The sequence below is a fragment of the Podarcis erhardii genome, assembly GCF_964252035.2.
Source record: "Podarcis erhardii genome assembly, chromosome: 15".
NCBI lineage: Eukaryota > Metazoa > Chordata > Lepidosauria > Squamata > Lacertidae > Podarcis > Podarcis erhardii.
In genome coordinates, this window is record NC_138505.1 from 489,325 (window position 1) to 506,542 (window position 17,218).

At 50.6% G+C, this 17,218-nt stretch overlaps 2 protein-coding genes across 5 annotated transcripts; one reads left to right on the plus strand and one right to left on the minus strand.

Moving 5' to 3' along the window:
- Nucleotides 1–672: 672 nt before the first annotated feature.
- LOC309329901 (uncharacterized protein) lies at nucleotides 673–9,217 on the minus strand. Of its 3 annotated transcripts, XM_081841116.1 has the most exons (6): nucleotides 9,139–9,217; nucleotides 8,022–8,512; nucleotides 7,689–7,770; nucleotides 7,299–7,378; nucleotides 6,459–6,585; nucleotides 673–1,619 (listed from the first exon to the last, which is right to left on the minus strand). In XM_081841116.1, the coding sequence occupies exons 2-6, from the start codon at nucleotides 8,418–8,420 to the stop codon at nucleotides 889–891; spliced, it is 1,419 nt and encodes a 472-aa protein (XP_081697242.1). In that variant the 5' UTR covers nucleotides 8,421–8,512; nucleotides 9,139–9,217; the 3' UTR covers nucleotides 673–888. The 3 variants fall into 3 exon arrangements, with proteins under 3 accessions (XP_081697242.1, XP_081697243.1, XP_081697241.1); XM_081841117.1 differs by lacking the exon at nucleotides 9,139–9,217 and having other exon boundaries at nucleotides 7,689–7,764; nucleotides 8,022–8,733; XM_081841115.1 differs by lacking the exon at nucleotides 9,139–9,217 and having other exon boundaries at nucleotides 8,022–8,733.
- A 1,849-nt stretch (nucleotides 9,218–11,066) lies between these two features.
- On the plus strand, nucleotides 11,067–16,711 carry LOC309329888 (uncharacterized protein). 2 transcript variants are annotated; one of them, XM_081841092.1, is made up of 6 exons: nucleotides 11,067–11,171; nucleotides 12,364–12,836; nucleotides 13,088–13,169; nucleotides 13,480–13,559; nucleotides 14,270–14,396; nucleotides 15,060–16,711. In XM_081841092.1, the coding sequence occupies exons 2-6, from the start codon at nucleotides 12,456–12,458 to the stop codon at nucleotides 15,938–15,940; spliced, it is 1,551 nt and encodes a 516-aa protein (XP_081697218.1). In that variant the 5' UTR covers nucleotides 11,067–11,171; nucleotides 12,364–12,455; the 3' UTR covers nucleotides 15,941–16,711. The 2 variants fall into 2 exon arrangements, with proteins under 2 accessions (XP_081697218.1, XP_081697217.1); XM_081841091.1 differs by lacking the exon at nucleotides 11,067–11,171 and having other exon boundaries at nucleotides 12,274–12,836.
- Nucleotides 16,712–17,218: the final 507 nt, after the last annotated feature.

Genomic DNA, 17,218 nt, shown 5'->3' on the forward strand with positions numbered 1-17,218 from the left:
CATTATGGAAAATCAGTCTGGCCAGCAGGAACCCGGAAGAGCTGTCCGCACTGCAGGTTGTGTTGCTGGTCAATGAGCTGGCAATAAAATTATCTTCTCCTTGTTTCCTGCCTTGCAGTGGGTTGGGCAAGATGAGCCTTGGGATCCCTTCCAAATCTACAATTCACTCCTTTGGACTTTTTGTAAGGGGGAGACGGGCTTTCCTGTCCTCCTCTCGGGAGTGACTTTTCTAGCATGTTGGAGCCACCAGCCTTCTGAATAAGCTGCGCTAGACGGATGTTCACAGGAAAGAGGCCACAAACAAGGATCCTTCTGACCTCAACCCAGGTGGGTTTGTGGCTCCCAGATGAGGCGGCTGTTCCAAGTTCTTCTTTAGTATTGTTGGGGGGGAGGTGTCAACCCTTAAACTCTACCATCCAATGATTGCTCACCTCTTCTCCAGAGGCACTGCGGAAAAGGCTTTGCTGGGGTGGGAGAGAGAAATTGAAAAATGGAGTTAGCCCATAAGCAGGGGGTGGGGAGCTGCGAGGACTTGCCATTTTGGGCCCAGCATCCTTTAGAGCACCCTCATTTTTGCCCAGGGCAGTGAACATATTGAGACTCCCTTCTTGTATCTTGAAGCCAGCGGTTCAGGTCCTGCAGTAAGACTAAACAAGGCGCACGACAATAAAGAACGGCTGCCTATCGGGTGTGAATTCCATGGCCTTGAGAGACAAGGTCAATTTCTTTGCTGAGTTGGAAGCAAAAAAACACTGTTGAAATCCTCACGTACCAAGTACCCAAAAATTAAATTTGTACAAAGCCATGATATGGTTTCTCGCCGCTATGGGTTCTTTGACGGGAAGTGAGACAGTCCTTGCAGCTGAAGCCCTTCCCACATTCCAGGCATCAATAGGGTTTCTCGCGTGTATGAATTCTCTGATGGTGCAGGAGATGGGGGCTCTGACCGAGGCTCTTTCCAGTCTTTTGGCATTGAAACGGTATCTCCCCATGGTGAATACGCTGATGCCGAAGGACGCTTGAGTTTACAGTAAACCTCTTTCCACATTCCAAGCACTGACACGGTTTCTCTCCTGTATGAATTTTTTTATGGTAAATGAGACTCGCCTTCCAACGGAAGTTCTTTCCACATTCCAAGCACCTAAAGGGCGTCTCCGCTGTATGAATTCTTTGATGAGAAATGAGATGGTCCTTCCGCCTGAAGCTCTTTTCACACTCTTGGCATTGAAATAGTTTCTCCCCACTGTGACGACTCTGATGGAGACATAAGCTTGTGCTATTCTCAAAGCATTCCCCACATTTCAAGCACTGATATGGTTTCTCTCCTGTGTGAATTTTTTGATGGGACATGAGATGGTACTTCCGACGGAAGTTCTTTCCACACTCCTGGCACTGAAATGGTTTCTCCCCGGTATGAATTTTCTGATGGGCTGCGAGGTAGGTTCTGTGACTGAAGCTCTTTCCACATGCCGAGCACCGATGTTGTTTCTCTCCTCTATGAGTTCTTTCCTGGGAAGTGAGATGGACCTTCTGACAGCAGCTCTCTCCGCACCCCAAATATTTATGTAGCATCTCCACTATGTGGTCCCCCTTGTTCTTCACTTCTAACATTTTGCCACCTGTAAGGAAGAGAAAAACAGATTCTCAAGAAACCCCCAATTATTGAGCAACGAGAGTGAAAGGTTGTTTTAGTCAAAGAACTGAAGAGATTCAGAGGGCTGAGAAATATCAGCTTTTCAACATTGTGGTGTATCACCAGCTAAACAGACTAGCCAAACATTTGGCAATATACTGCAATGTTGAAAAAACAAGATGTGCTGGCCTCTGCCCACGAGACACGGGGTGAAACTGCCCCAGCTCTCACCCTGGGAGCAGAGGCAGTTTGCCAGCTGGGGCTTCCTTTAACTGCTCCACTGAGGCAAGGGCGGCTGCACACTCCTCAGTCAAGCAGATCAAAGATGCAGAGGGAAGAACAAGCTGTTTCTCCCTCTGAGTTGTATGAGGGCAGATGGTGGTTTCACTCAGTGGTATATTGCGGGTGAAACCTCCGCTGCTCCTGAGTCCCTCTGCGAGCAGCGCCCGCTGGAGGAAGAAACCCTAGTCAAGGCTCCACTGGGAGTACATACAGATGTATAGATATATCTATAGATATATCTATATATATCTATATATCTATATATAGATAGATAGATATAGTTCACGGTTTCATTGACTAATAATCACAGGCCTATTTATGGGAACCTGAGATTCAAAAAGCCTGACTCTTTTCTGGGAGAGATATTTTGGGCTCAATCATGGGATCCACTTCATCTCCAAGGTCAGTAATCTCTTTGGTCAACAGAAAATGGGTAGAAGCAAAAACAAAAATACCCGGGAGAAGCCACTTCCAGTTTCTTAAGAACTTTGAAGCCTACAGTAAGAAGCCCTTATCAGTTCAGACTAGCCAGGCTACCTTCTGTAAAGTTTTATTCTGGATTGTTTTAGTTGACTTTTAATGTAGGTTGAAAACTGCTTTGAGACTCTTTTCTTAAAAATATAGAGTGGTATAGAAATGAAGTGCATGATAGTAATAACTGTGGGAGTTCAGAACTTAACTGGTTAAGTGTTCTGAGCTGTGCGTCAGCTTTCTGACGTCAGCTGTAGAAGCTGGGAGGAGTCTGGGAGGAGACTGTATCTTGTTGTTCTCTCTGTGTGTCTTGTGAGAGACGGACATGTTTTAACATGGCTGCAAGCAGTGATGGACAAATGTTTGAATAAAAGCTGTAAATAGACGAAGCTGTCTGTGTATGCTTGCATGGAGCAAGGGAGAAAAAGACTGTTTTACACCGCTGTCTGCTACTCTGCTAAGCCGTGGCCAAAGAGACAGCAGACTTTGTTGCGCAGCTGAGAAAGAAGTGTGCCGGACGCTGCGAATGACGGATTGGGATCGTAAAGCTGTCTGAGTACACGGCTCAACGATCAAGCTATCAAGATCGTTATCTCGCACAGGTTATGGAAGGTCAGTAAACGCTCGTAAAACAGTCGGTGTGAGCTCCAGGAACGCTTTGAAGTCGGCACGGAAGCTAGCTGGAGGTTGGAAGCTGCATTCCTTGAGTCTAGCCTGATGCCGGGAAGCAGAGGGAGTCTTTGCCTGCTTCTGAGAGGCAAAAGCTGAGAGACAGAGCTAAAAGCTAAGAGCAGCTGAATCGTTTCTCCACGGAAGGGTGAGGCAGAGAAGCTGTACCTGATCGTAAGTAAGCTTGGGCCCCCTTGGGAGAACGGGAAGAAAATGGCAGAGAGCCAAGATATGCCAGTGGAAAAGCTCACTTTAAAAAGTTGGGCAACCTGGAGCAGAAGAATAAGGGGCTGGTTCTTGGTCACTGGGCTTTGGGAAGGAAGCCAGTCAGAGCCAGCTGAAGCAGGCTGTGAATCTGCGGTGCCTGGAGATGGCAAGCAGAGAATGCAACAGGAGCTGAATATGCTCAGAGCATGCGTTGATGCTTCACTGAGACCCCATTTGGAAGGTGTACAGACACCAGGGGCTGCCTGGAAGGTGCTGCGAAGTTTGTGTGAAACTGCAGCAGGAGGCCAGGGCCCTGGAGAAGAAATGGAGAGCCCCAAGATGGCTGCGGCCCCAGTTCCCGGTACTTCAGTCTCAAGGAGCACTGTTGGGCAGATCGGGGGGGCGAAGAGTTCCAAAGGCAAGTTTAAGAAACTTTCCACTGTTGCTGAAGCGGAGAGCAACTTCAGCAGGGGCCAGGCTGGTGGGAGGTGCCGTTCCAGGAGAAGGAAGGCCAGGCCAGCTGGGAGGAGCCCCGGGCAGTGTTTTTCCACTGGAATACAACGTCTGCATGGCAGCTGCCCCCACCGGAGCACAGAGCCGATGCAGGATGTTTTCAAGGACACTTCTCATGGGAACCAGGCGAGTTTCCATGGCAACAAGACTGGCCAGGCAGCAAGACGTGCAGGTGGGCGTCGTGGTAAAGAACAGGAAGAGTCTTATCAAACAACTGCCTGCATGGCCTTGTTTGAGAACAGTAGTGTGGAAAATTCCAAGCTTAGCTTTGTCATCGACTCTACAGCTAACCGCAACATGGTTCCAGAGACCCCTGCAGTCAAGATGTGGAATTGCACGGCATTTCCAAAAGAACAGGGACAAAAGACTTATAAGTTTGCTAATGCCTATTTTTCTGTTTTGCAGGAACAGATGGGTTTTTGTATCGTCCCAGAGGCGGATCATTGTGTGTTATCTGTGCCTTATTTGTTAAGTAAGGGGTTCAAAGTTTGTTTTGAAAATGATGTCTGCACAATCTCCAAAGGGGAGAGGGTACTTGCCGAGGTTAAGAAAGGGCAGAATGATCTTTTCATTCTTAAGACGTCTCTTGGGGGTGAGGGGAAGGTTGAGAGAGCACAGGCGCAGCGTGCTACAGTTCCCAACCAGCGTGCTACAGTTCCCGACCAGCGTACTACAGTTCCCGCTCATGTGTCATGTGCTTGTGTTTGGCATGGGAGAACCATTCATGGTTCTGTAGAAGAACTGCAAGTGCTTCCTGAGGTTACCAGAGGGTGTAAAATTAGAGATTGTGGACGTGCCATTAGTTGCACCACATGCAAGCAAGCAAAGGTGAGGGGGTGCAGTTACCCAAAGGTGGAACGGGTAACCACTAAACCTTTTGAGCTGGTTCACATAGATTTGGCCGGTCCTGTCAAGGAACCAAGTCTAGGAGGGGCCAGGTTTCTGCTAACTTTTTTGGATGATTTTTCGCAGAGCACCTGGACTCACGGTCTCAAATCCAGGGAGGATGCAGCACAGCTGATCAAGAGCTGGGTTGAGGGGGTGGAACAGAGATTCTCCACCAGGGTTCAAGCAATCGTCAGTGACAGAAATGATAGGTACACTGGTTCTGCTTTGCAGCAGTTCTTTCACAGAAGAGGGATACGTCACACAGTTACTTCACCCAGTAAGAGGGGGGTGGCAGAGCTGAGAAGTGAAGCTCTGGTTAAGGCTGGACAGGTGATGCTGAAAGACGCCAGGTTACCTCCAAAGTTTTGGCTGGAGGGAATCCGTTGTGTGTCGTTCACCTGGAATCGTGTCTACAACTCACTGGTAGGTGACACACCGTACTCGTTGTTAAATGGCCGCAAACCCCAGGTTCATTTTCTGCGCAAGTTTGGATCTCCTGCGGTTGTCCCTGTGCCTAAGGCTTTGCAAGGGCCAGATGGAGCCAAAGTCCAGAAAATGATCTTCTGTGGGTATGAGCCAGACGCTCGTGCATGGAGATTTGCATATCCGTCAGGTGATCAGAGTAAGGTGTTGATCAGTAAACACGCTGATTTCTGTCAGGAGGATGTAAAGTCAAAGACTCCTGTCAGGCGTGATGTTCTTTCAGAATGTCTCTCTGATCCAGAAGACAGTTCTGATGAGGCAGAGGAAGAAGAGGCTGAGTCTGCTGATGACGACCAGGTCACTGACCAGGGTCAGGAGCAGGGTGGGGCATCTCCACAAGTTGTTAGGAGAGGACAGCCCAAGAGTGAGCCTAGTTCTCCTGTAAGTGTAATGGAGAGGATTCGAAGACGCTTTAAGTCAGAGGGGGAAACCCGTGATGCAGAGGACACACCTGCTGGTGACAGTGAGCCAGAGGAAACACCAGAGTTTGTGCCTAGGCGATCCAGTCGCACAACCAAGGGTATTCCACCTGAGAGGTACCAGGCCACAGGTACGTGGGTAAGTTTCGCACAGTGCGATTCTGAGAGTTGTGAGGTGATTCCACAGATGCCCAACAGGTACGCCAAGGTAGGGCGCAAGACATTGGGGAAGGGATTGATCTCACAGGGTGTGGCTGAAGATGTTACACAGGTTTTATCAGAAAGCAACGCAAGGGGGTGTGTGGGAGTTCAGAACTTAACTGGTTAAGTGTTCTGAGCTGTGCGTCAGCTTTCTGACGTCAGCTGTAGAAGCTGGGAGGAGTCTGGGAGGAGACTGTATCTTGTTGTTCTCTCTGTGTGTCTTGTGAGAGACGGACATGTTTTAACATGGCTGCAAGCAGTGATGGACAAATGTTTGAATAAAAGCTGTAAATAGACGAAGCTGTCTGTGTATGCTTGCATGGAGCAAGGGAGAAAAAGACTGTTTTACACCGCTGTCTGCTACTCTGCTAAGCCGTGGCCAAAGAGACAGCAGACTTTGTTGCGCAGCTGAGAAAGAAGTGTGCCGGACGCTGCGAATGACGGATTGGGATCGTAAAGCTGTCTGAGTACACGGCTCAACGATCAAGCTATCAAGATCGTTATCTCGCACAATAACAACAACTGGAGAAAGAATATTCAGAGCCCAAACAGGAGATAGTTTGGGGAGTGCTAGAATCCCAGAGGCTGCTGCTGCTGCTGCTGCTGAGCTCCATCCAAATACGGAAGGGATGTCACAGAGAGAAATGCACTGAATTTCAAAACAGAGGCCCTGATCCAACAGGGAGCCTTACTGAGAAAGTCCACGATCCCACGGTTCTCCGCCATGACTTCCTTATGCAGAGCTCTCTGGTCAGGATCCAGCAATGCCCACTCCTCGTCCGTGAAAGAAACGGCGACGTCTTCAAAGCACACTGAACCCTGAAAGAGAAAAGGAAATGTCCTCCACTCAGACAGCAGGAAGATGATCTACTGCACTTTGCTCCGGGGTTTTCTGCCTGTTGGTTACTTTTCAGGGATTGTTTTCCTGCACATTGTTATTAGGGAGGCTTATTTTAACGTATCAAATGAATTCTTCTCTTGCGGCTTTTAATGATGGGTATCACTCATGGTTCAAAGGGGAAGAGGTCAACATTGTGGTCCTCGTGTCATTCTGCCTGCACAAAGCATTCCAGTCTACCGGAGAGAAGGATCCCCTCTGTCCTCTCCCTGGACGCTGTTCTTGGGGGGACCCTCCCGACGCCCTAAAGCAAACTTCAAGGGGTGAATGGGGACACTGGAAGAGAGAAGAGTGGGGGAAAAGCCCTGCTGTGAAGCGGACGGGGCAGCTTAGGTGAATCCTGGCCACTGCTATTCATGGTTTGTCAACTGCTTAGAAGCCTCTTTCAGCATTCAGTGACAACTTTATAAAGAAAGCAGCAACAACAGAGCGACATTCAGAAGGTTAGGTGAGGTGAGGCAGCTGCTCCTTATTCTCAGCACAGAAACCTTCCTGAATGGTCTTTCCAGCTTTTGTGAAGGGCAACTTTGACAGAAGCCACGTGGAGCAGGAGTGAGACTCATCACTGGGGCCCAGAGGCCTCCTGGCTGCCCCTCCCGTCAGCCTCTTGACCCACACAGTTCCTTCCCCCTACCTGATCCACTTCCACAGCCACCGCTTCCCCTGTGACACCATGAACAGATGGAGGAGGTTTTGCAGAAGTCTTTCTGTCACCTGCGGGAGACAAAGGTAAGGACTAGCAGAGCATCTCTTACTACAGATGGGCCTTAGAAAACCCTCACTTGCTGAGTGCATTTGGACATTTGTACCCAATTGGTAGCTCAGTTGTGTACATATTGTAAATCACCCTGAGTCCTCCAGGAATAGGGTGGTATATAAATTCAATAAATGAAATATACATCTCTCCTCCTCGGGGCTCTTGGCTTCAATTGTTTTCCCCCAAGCGATTCAAAGAACTCACAGGAGAGTTTCAGAGCCCACAGAATATGACCAAACAGAGACAAACCACATCATTCCTCCTTACCCAGTGGCCTCTCTCTGGCGTCCAACCGAGTCCTCTCTGCCTCAGAGGAACCTGAACCCATTCCTGCAAACAGATCCTTTCCCTGAAATCACAGAATCATAGAAGGGCATCAGCTAGTCCACCCTCCTGCAAAGCAGGAATCTCAACAGAAAGTCCAAACAGAAAACGGGGAGAAGGATTAGAAAAGGAACAGCAAAAGAAAAAGTGTTAGGGGTATCATATAACACTCCTTTGGTTCCTTCCTGTAAAGATGGGCCATGAGTAGAGAATCTGGGCACACTCTCCCTCACGTTGGGAGCCCCTTGAGAGTATCCAGAGGAAAGTCTCTCTCACCTGCTTCCTCTCCTCTGCCTGCTTCCTCTCCTCTGCCTGACTCAGGAGGAATCCTTCGGCCAGGGCCACCGCCTGGGAACTGGTCTCCGCTCCGCATTCCCTCACCCAGCTCTCCATCTCCACTGGAAGGACAGCCAGGAACTGCTCCATGACCACCACGTCCAACATCTCAGCTTTCGTGTGCCTTTCTGGCTTTAGCCATTGATGGTCAAAGTGGTAGAGTCTTCTGCAAACCTCACGGGGTCCTTTGGCCTCCTGGGTGCAGAACTGCTGGCTCTGCATCTGTGCGTGGAGGGTGTCCTCCTCAGCCTGGCTCTTCCGCACAGAGTTTCCCCAGAATCCCCCACTGCCCCCATGGCCTCTTCCTGCTTCAGGGCCAGCTGAGTCTCGCTCATCCATCTGTGCTCTCAGGAAACCTCCAAGAGATCAGAAGAAATCCCTTTTTTCTCCTGCCGTGTTCAGTGTGTCCAAATTAGAGCAGCTAGAAAATCCTGCAAAGCAAATGCATTGTTCAGTTATAAAATTAACACTCTGGAGAAAAGAAAGATGTTCCCTGATCAAGCATGGATGAGGCTTGCTAGGAACCTGGCCTGGACTCCCCGACAGCCCTGATTCTGAGCTTTCTTTAAAGAAAGGAAAAACAAGAAGTAAGGAAAGTTCCCATGCAAAATGTGCGGGTGCCTTAAGGGCTTTCTTCCCGACCCCCCTTCTCCCCAGAGAGAGGAGAGGAGACTCAGCGGAGTCCAGGAGGCAGAGGAGGGCGGGGTTTCTGCCCTGGAGGACTCCCCCCCACTTTGCGCCCCCCACCCTTTCTAGGAATCCTGCTCAGTTCATTTTAACCCGAGGAGGAATTAAAAAACCTTTTAATGGGGGTGAAAGAGGAGAGCGCAAAATATGGTCTGAAGCTCAACATCAAAAAAATGAAGATCATGGCCACTGGTCCCATCACCTCCTGGCAAATAGAAGGGGAAGAAATGGAGGCAGTGAGAGATTTTACTTTCTTGGGCTCCATGATCACTGCAGATGGTGACAGCAGTCACGAAATTAAAAGACGCCTGCTCCTTGGGAGAAAAGCAATGACAAACCTAGACAGCATCTTAAAAAGCTGAGACAGCACCTTGCCAACAAAGGTCCGTATAGTTAAAGCTATGGTTTTCTCAGTAGTGATGTATGGAAGTGAGAGCTGGACCATCAAGAAGGCTGGTGGCCGAAGAATGGATGCTTTTGAATTCTGGTGCTGGAGGAGACTCTTGAGGAGACTCTTAATAGCCATTGCGGCTATTAGCCATCGAGAGCCCTCTCCTCTTCCATGAATTTGCCTATTCTTCTTTTAAGGCCACCTGAGCTAGCTCTGGTTTTCCCAGTAGTGATGTATGGAAGTGAGAGCTGGACCATAAAGAAGGCTGGTTGGCGAAGAATGGATGCTTTTGAATTCTGGTGCTGGAGGAGACTCTTGAGAGTCCCATGGACTGGAAGAAGATCAAACGTATCCATTCTTCAGGAAACCAGCCCTGAGTGCTCCCTGGAAGGACAGATCCTGAAGCTGAGGCTCCAAGACTTTGGCCACCTCAGGAGAAGAGAAGACTCCTTGGAAAAGACCCTGATGTTGGGAAAGCTGGAGGGCACAAGGAGAAAGGGATGACAGAGGACGAGATGGTGGGACAGTGTTCTCGAAGCTATGAACATGAGGGAGGCAGTGGAAGACAGGAGGGCCTGGTGTGCTCTGGTCCAGGGGGTCACGAAGAGGCGGACATGACTAAATGACTCAACAACAACAAAGATTAGATGACCCAGGGGGCTTCTCCCAAAACTTTAAGTCTTTGGTACCATAATTCTTTGACTGGCCCAATGTCAAAGAATGGATGCTTTTGAATTCTGGTGGTGGAGGAGACTTTTGAGAGTCCCATGGACTGCAAGAAGATCCAACCTCTCCATTTGGAAGGAAATCAGCCCTGAGTGCTCACTGGAAGGACAGATCCTGAAGCTGAGGCTCCAAGACTTTGGCCACCTCATGAGAAGAGAAGACTCCCTGGAAAAGACCCTGATGTTGGGAAAGATGGAGGGCACAAGGAGAAGGGGGCGACAGAGGACCAGATGGTGGGACAGTACAGTGGTACCTCTGGTTACGTACTTAATTTGTTCTGGAGGTCGGTTCTTAACCTGAAACTGTTCTTAACCTGAAACACCGCTTTAGCTAATGGGGCCTCCTGATGCCACTGTGGTGCCAGAGCACGAGTTCCGTTCTCATCTTGAAGCCAAGTTCTTAACCCGAGGTACTATTTCTGGGTTAGCAGCGTCTGTAACCTGAGGTACCACTGTATTCTTGAAGCTGCCAGCCTGAGTCTGACCCAAGTGCGGGGGCAGTGGGAGAGAGGAGGGCCCGGCCTGCTCTGGTCCGGGGGCACCAAGAGGCGGAGACCACTAAAGGACTCACCGACGAAGCCGGCCTCTCCGCCCCCCCCCCCGCCCCTTCCGGGTGGAGCCTCCCGAGGGCCCGGGCTGAGGGGCCGGGGACTCCCCCGCGAAGGCGCCCGGGAAGCAGCAGCCCTGGCCGAGGCGAGAGGGAGAGAGAGAGCAGCGCCGCCCCGCCCCGCCCGGCTCTGCGCCGACACCGCCTCAGGCGCCCGCCCTGCCCTCCTCCGGCATGGCGGGAGAGGCACTTCCGCCCGCCCTCCGCCCTCCGCCCAATGGGGCCTCGCCGCGCGCCCTCGCGCCCCACGGCAGCAGGGCCGTCTCCACGCGACGCCTGCGTCACTTCCCGCCCTCGGGGTCCCTCCTCCGAGGCTGCCCTCGTCCAAGATGGCGCCCTGGCCTCTGCCCACCGCGGCGGCGCTGCTTTCTCCGCCCGCTCCCCGCGCTGCTTCTGCCCCCGGTGCCTCTCCTCAGGCGGCGCCTCTCGCTCGCTTCCTAGCCGCCTGCCCTCGTCCTCTTCGGCCGCGCTCCGCGCCTCTTCCCTCCCGCCCTCTTCCAAGATGGCGCCTTTCGGGTGTCTCGGCCTCACGTCGCGAAGCAACCCGACGCCGCTTCCCGCCGCCTCTCCTGAAAAGGAAATGAGGACGAGGCGGGGCGGCCGAGACCCCCCCCCGGCCCGTCACTTCCTGTGCGGGGGCTGCTGCGCCGGCCTCCTCTTGCCTTCGTGGCGCTTCCTGGGCGAGGCTCCCCCTTTGGAGGGGGGGGACGCGGGGCGCTCCTGCTGGGGGTCCTTCATCCACTGGAGGGGACCCATGAGGTCCTCTAGTCCGACCCCTCCGGTGATACTGGAAGCTCTGGCTGCTGCTGCCCCCATTGCCAAGGGGAAAAGAAGGGAAGCAAGTGACAGTCGCAGGAATAGCGGGCGGGTCTCGGCTAGGGGAGGCGGGACGCGGGGGGGGCGCTGGGGGTTAAACCACTGAGCCACTTGGGCTTGTCGATCAGAAGCTCGGCGGTTGCTTGTTCCCATTGCTCGATCCCAGCTCCTGCCAACCTAGCAGTTCAAAAGCGCGTCAGAGCGCAAGTAGATAAATAGGTACCACTCCAGCGGGAAGGTAAAAGGCGTTTCCGTGCGCTGCTCTGGTTCACCAGAAGTGGCTTGGTCATGCTGGCCACATGACCCGGAAGCTGTATGCCGGCTCCCTCGGCCAGTAAACCGAGATGAGCGCCACAACCCCAGAGTCGGCCACGACTGGACCTGATGGTCAGGGGTCCCTTTACCTTTACCTCGGATAGGTGGGTGGGGGGTGGAAGGTGCCTGAGGAACCACCGCCAGGGTGGCCAACCTTCTGCCCACCTGAACACCCAAGAGGGCATGTAGGGAAGGAGGGGGTTCTTCAGATAATGCCAGGGCTCAGCGAACGGCAAATTGCACTTGGAAACAAACTCGCAAGCCCTGCAGCTTTGGTTAAAAGAGGAGCTAAATATGTTCCTAAGGGTTTTTGTGAGAGTTGCATGAGGAGGGCTAGATCCATGGATGATGCCTTGAGCTCCCTGGAGAGGAAGGTGGCCATCTTTAAAGGGAACTGTGAAATAGAGGGGAACCCAGGCAGGAATCTGGCTGCTGTGTTTTAAACCGGTTTCTGAGTCTTCTTCAAGGGCAGCTCTTCATAGGGAACACTGTACTAATCCCATAGAATGCAGATCGTGGACTGGGGCTGGCAAACAGGCCAGAGTTAGAAATGGGCACTGTCACCGAGGCCGACTAATCCTCAAGTGACACTCTTGGATGCAGGAGTAACCCAAGTTGCAGGATAAGCTTGAGTCTCTCCAAGCAGGCACCTTAAGGGATCGTCCACCTTTGATCAGGGAACATCTTTCTTTTCTCCAGACAGTGTCAATTTTATAACTGAGTAATGCATTTGCTTTGTAGGATTTTCTAGCTGCTCTAATTTGGACAGACTGAACACAGCAGGGGAAAAAAAGGATTTCTTCTGATCTCTTGGCGATTTCCTGAGAGCACAGATGGATGAGCGAGACTCAGCTGGCCCTGAAGCAGGAAGAGGCCATGGGAGCAGTGGGGGATTCTGGGGAAACTCTGTGCAGAAGATCCAGGCTGAGGAGGACACCCTCCACGCACAGATGCAGAGCCAGCAGTTCTGCCCCCAGGAGGCCAAAGGAGCGCGAGAGGTTTGCAGAAGACTCTACCACTTTGACCATCAATGGCTAAAGCCAGAAAGGCACACGAAAGCTCAGATGTTGGACGTGGTGGTCATGGAGCAGTTCCTGGCTGTCCTTCCAGCGGAGATGGAGAGCTGGGTGAGGGAATGCGGAGCGGAGACCAGTTCCCAGGCGGTGGCCCTGGCCGAAGGATTCCTCCTGAGTCAGGCAGAGGAGAGAAAGCAGGTGAGAGAGACTTTCCTCTGGATACTCCCAAGGGGCTCCCAACGTGAGGGAGAGTTTCCCCAGATTCTCTACTCATGGCCCATCTTTACAGGAAAGAACCGAAGGAGTGTTATATGATACCCCTAACACTTTTTCTTTTGCTGTTCCTTTTCTAATCCTTCTCCCCGATTTCTGTTTGGACTTTCTGTTGAGATTCCTGCTTTGCAGGAGGGTGGACTAGCTGATGCCCTTCTATGATTCTGTGATTTCAGGGAAAGGATCTGTTTGCAGGAATGGGTTCAGGTTCCTCTGAGGCAGAGAGGACTCAGCTGGACGCCAGAGAGAGGCCACTGGGTAAGGAGGAATGATGTGGTTTGTCTCTGTTTGGTCACATTCTGTGGGCTCTGAAACTCTCCTGTGAGTTCTTTGAATCGCTTGGGGGAAAACAATGGAAGCCAAGAGCCCCGAGGAGGAGAGATGTATATTTCATTTATTGAATTTATATACCACCCTATTCCTGGAGGACTCAGGGTGATTTACAATATGTACACAACTGAGCTACCAATTGGGTACAAATGTCCAAATGCACTCAGCAAGTGAGGGTTTTCTAAGGCCCATCTGTAGTAAGAGATGCTCTGCTAGACCTTACCTTTGTCTCCTGCAGGTGACAGAAAGACTTCTGCAAAACCTCCTCCATCTTCTCATGGTGTCACAGGGGAAGCGGTGGCTGTGGAAGTGGATCAGGTAGGGGGAAGGAGCTGTGTGGGTCAAGAGGCTGACGGGAGGGGCAGCCAGGAGGCCTCTGGGCCCCAGTGATGAGTCTCACTCCTGCTCCACTTGGCTTCTGTCAAAGTTGCCCTTCACAAAAGCTGGAAAGGCCATTCAGGAAGGTTTCTGTGCTGAGAATAAGGAGCAGCTGCCTCACCTCACCTTCTGAATGTCGCTCTGTTGTTGCTGCTTTCTTTATAAAGTTGTCACTGAATGCTAAAATAGGCTTCTAAGCAGTTGACAAACCATGAATAGCAGTGGCCAGGATTCACCTAAGCTGCCCCATCCGTTTCACAGCAGGGCTTTTCCCCCTCTCTTTTCTCTCTTCCATTGTCCCCATTCACCCCTTGAACTTTGCTTTAGGGCGTCGGGAGGGTCCCCCCAAGAACAGCGTCCAGGGAGAGGACAGAGGGGATCCTTCTCTCCGGTAGACTGGAATGCTTTGTGCAGGCAGAATGACACAAGGACCACAATGTTGACCTCTTCCCCTTTGAACCATGAGTGATACCCATCATTAAAAGCCGCAAGAGAAGAATTCATTTGATACGTTAAAATAAGCCTCCCTAATAACAATGTGCAGGAAAACAATCCCTGAAAAGTAACCAACAGGCAGAAAACCCCGGAGCAAAGTGCAGTAGATCATCTTCCTGCTGTCTGAGTGGAGGACATTTCCTTTTCTCTTTCAGGGTTCAGTGTGCTTTGAAGACGTCGCCGTTTCTTTCACGGACGAGGAGTGGGCATTGCTGGATCCTGACCAGAGAGCTCTGCATAAGGAAGTCATGGCGGAGAACCGTGGGATCGTGGACTTTCTCAGTAAGGCTCCCTGTTGGATCAGGGCCTCTGTTTTGAAATTCAGTGCATTTCTCTCTGTGACATCCCTTCCGTATTTGGATGGAGCTCAGCAGCAGCAGCAGCAGCAGCCTCTGGGATTCTAGCACTCCCCAAACTATCTCCTGTTTGGGCTCTGAATATTCTTTCTCCAGTTGTTGTTATTACTATCACGCACTTCATTTCTATACCACTCTATATTTTTAAGAAAAGAATCTCAGAGTAGTTTGCAGCCTACATTAAAAGTCAACTAAAACAATCCAGAATAAAACTTTACAGAAGAAAGTCAAATAACAATGATCAGCCTAGTCTGAACTCTAGGCCTTTTAAAATATAGGATTCAGAGTTGTTAGGCTAGCAGATGCAGATTCTGTCAGGTTCCCGTTCTTCTTCTGTCCGTTTTTCGTTGACTAAATACTGGCCCTAGAGATTTAGTGGATCACATGATTGAGCCAAACTCTCCCAGAAAAGAGTCAGGCTTTTAAAATCTCAGGTTCCCATAAACAGGCCTGTGATTACTAGTCAATGAAAACCATGAACGTTGACATCTAAATCTCTCCTGTTCTTTGTCTATAACAATCTTTCATTTGCATTTCTCCATCATTGGGGGATTCCTGAGGATCTAACCTGTTTTTCTCTTCATTGCAGGTGGCGAAATGTTAGAAATCTGCATAATGGAAACGCTACATAAATATTTGGGGTGCGGTGAGAGCTTCTGTAAGAAGGTCCATCTCATTTCCCAGGAAAGCACTCAAAGAGAAGAGAAACAATATCATTGCTCGGCATGTGGAAAGAGCTTCAGTCACAGAGCCAACCTCACAACCCATCAAAGAATTCATACCGGGGAGAAACCATTTCAGTGCCGGGAGTGTGGAAAGAGTTTCAGCCAGAGCGCTCATCTCACCACCCATCACAGAACTCACAGCGGAGAGAACCCCTACACGTGTTTGGAATGTGGAAAGGTTTTCAGATACAGGCGCACCCTCGCTTCCCATCAAAGAGTTCACACAGAAGAGAAACCACACCAGTGCTTGGAATGCGGAAGGAGCTTCGCCTGGAAGAAATGGCTCACTTCCCATCAAAGAATTCATAAGGGGGAGAAACCCCACAAGTGCGTGGAATGTGGGAAGAGCTTCAGCGAAAGCACCTCTCTCACTTCCCACAGGAGAACTCACAGCGGGGAGAAACCGTACCTTTGCTTGGCATGCGGAAAGCGCTTCGGTCACAGGGCCAACCTCGCAGCCCATCAGAGAATCCACACCGGGGAGAAACCTTTTCAGTGCCAGGAGTGTGGGAAGAGCTTTAGCCAGAGCACCCACCTCACTACCCATCACAGAACTCACAGCGGAGAGAAGCCGCACCTCTGCTTGGAGTGTGGAAAGGGCTTCAGTCACAGGCACACGCTCATTTTCCACCAAAGAATTCACAGCGGGGAGAAACCGTACCAGTGCTTTGAATGTGGCAAGAGCTTCAGTCGTAGCGACAATCTCACAACCCATCAACGAACTCACAGTGCGGGGAAACTGTAGCAGTGGCTGTGTACAGTCATACCTCGGGTTGAAGTAGCTTCAAGTTAAATATTTTCAGGTTGCGCTCCACGGCGACCCGGAAGTAACGGAGTGCGTTACTTCCAGGTTTTGCCGCTCGCGCATGCACAGATGCTCAAAATGGCGTCACACGCATGCGTAGAAGCGGCAAAACGCGGCACGCACAAACGCGCAGTCGCGTCTTGCTTCAGGATGCGCACGGGGCTCCGGAACGGATCCTGTTCGTATCCAGAGGTACCACTGTACATATTTAAATTCATGAGACTTTAATTAAATTGTAGGTGGGTCAGGATTGCAACAGTGTTCTTGCCCAGCAAAGAAGTCACCCTTGCCTGTCAGGACTCTGGAGTGCAACCATTAACTCGGTGCCCTAACATTTCTTCACATTGCAGACCCAGATCTACAAAGTGCAATTTGGATTACTTTTTTCACATTGCATCGGGGAAGAGGGTCACAAGCGGTTTGGTGACACTGGTGAGGTCGTTGTCCACCAGTGCCATCCAGTTGCATTTCCAGAGGTGCTCTGGTCAGGAGAGAGAAAGGGAGAGTTTTAGGCAAATGGGCCTTTTTACTCCTCTACCTGGAGAGAAGAGGGATCAACACACTCGAAATACTCCTGGTTTTGCACCTGTTCATCACTGAACAAAGATACACGTGTAGAATCACAGAACTGGAGTTGGAAGGGGATCCCAGAGGCATCTAGTCCACCCCCTGGCTGCAGTGCAGGAATCACAGCTCAATTAGGAGTAGACTGACCACAATTAGGAGTAGACTGACCACATCTCCATCCATTAAAACAACACACACTTTAAAATCTGATTTCTTTTTATTGTTATTGAATGACTTTGTTCTAAACAGAAGAAATAACACAGCTCCCTGTCTCTCTCTCTCTCGCTCACTTACCCCCTCGTGTCCGTCCCCCCCCCAAATTGGACCTTTTTAGTGCAAAGTCTTCTTCGGTGGATACAAGTCCTCATATTTATGAAGTACAGTACGTAATTATGTCAGGCACAAAATAAAGTCTCTCTCTTTAACAACAACAACAACAAAATCAAGTTAACACGAAGCTCAATTCCGTTATCAAGAAGTATTTGGCCTGTTTGACCACCTTCAGCCCCCCCCCCCCCAGCCGCCAATAGTTGAGAAATTAATGCCATGGTTTACTTGAGTTGCCAGCCAGCCAGCGCTAGAGATCCCCCTTTTTTCTAGGGGTTGAGATTCTTTTAATAAATGCTTAGTTAAACATACCCACAGCCTTTT

What these genes read in the sequence shown, in the direction of transcription:
- LOC309329901 (XM_081841116.1), bottom strand. Translation starts at nt 8,420, where the DNA reads ATGGATGAGCGAGACTCAGCTGGCCCTGAAGCAGGAAGAGGCCATGGG. An exon ending in AGGCAGAGGAGAGGAAGCAG is followed by an intron (nt 7,771 to 8,021) that starts GTGAGAGAGACT and finishes CTGTGATTTCAG; the next exon opens with GGAAAGGATCTGTTTGCAGG. An exon ending in TGGCTGTGGAAGTGGATCAG is followed by an intron (nt 6,586 to 7,298) that starts GTAGGGGGAAGG and finishes TTTCTCTTTCAG; the next exon opens with GGTTCAGTGTGCTTTGAAGA.
- LOC309329888 (XM_081841092.1), top strand. Translation starts at nt 12,456, where the DNA reads ATGGATGAGCGAGACTCAGCTGGCCCTGAAGCAGGAAGAGGCCATGGG. An exon ending in CGCCAGAGAGAGGCCACTGG is followed by an intron (nt 13,170 to 13,479) that starts GTAAGGAGGAAT and finishes TGTCTCCTGCAG; the next exon opens with GTGACAGAAAGACTTCTGCA. An exon ending in TGGGATCGTGGACTTTCTCA is followed by an intron (nt 14,397 to 15,059) that starts GTAAGGCTCCCT and finishes TCTTCATTGCAG; the next exon opens with GTGGCGAAATGTTAGAAATC.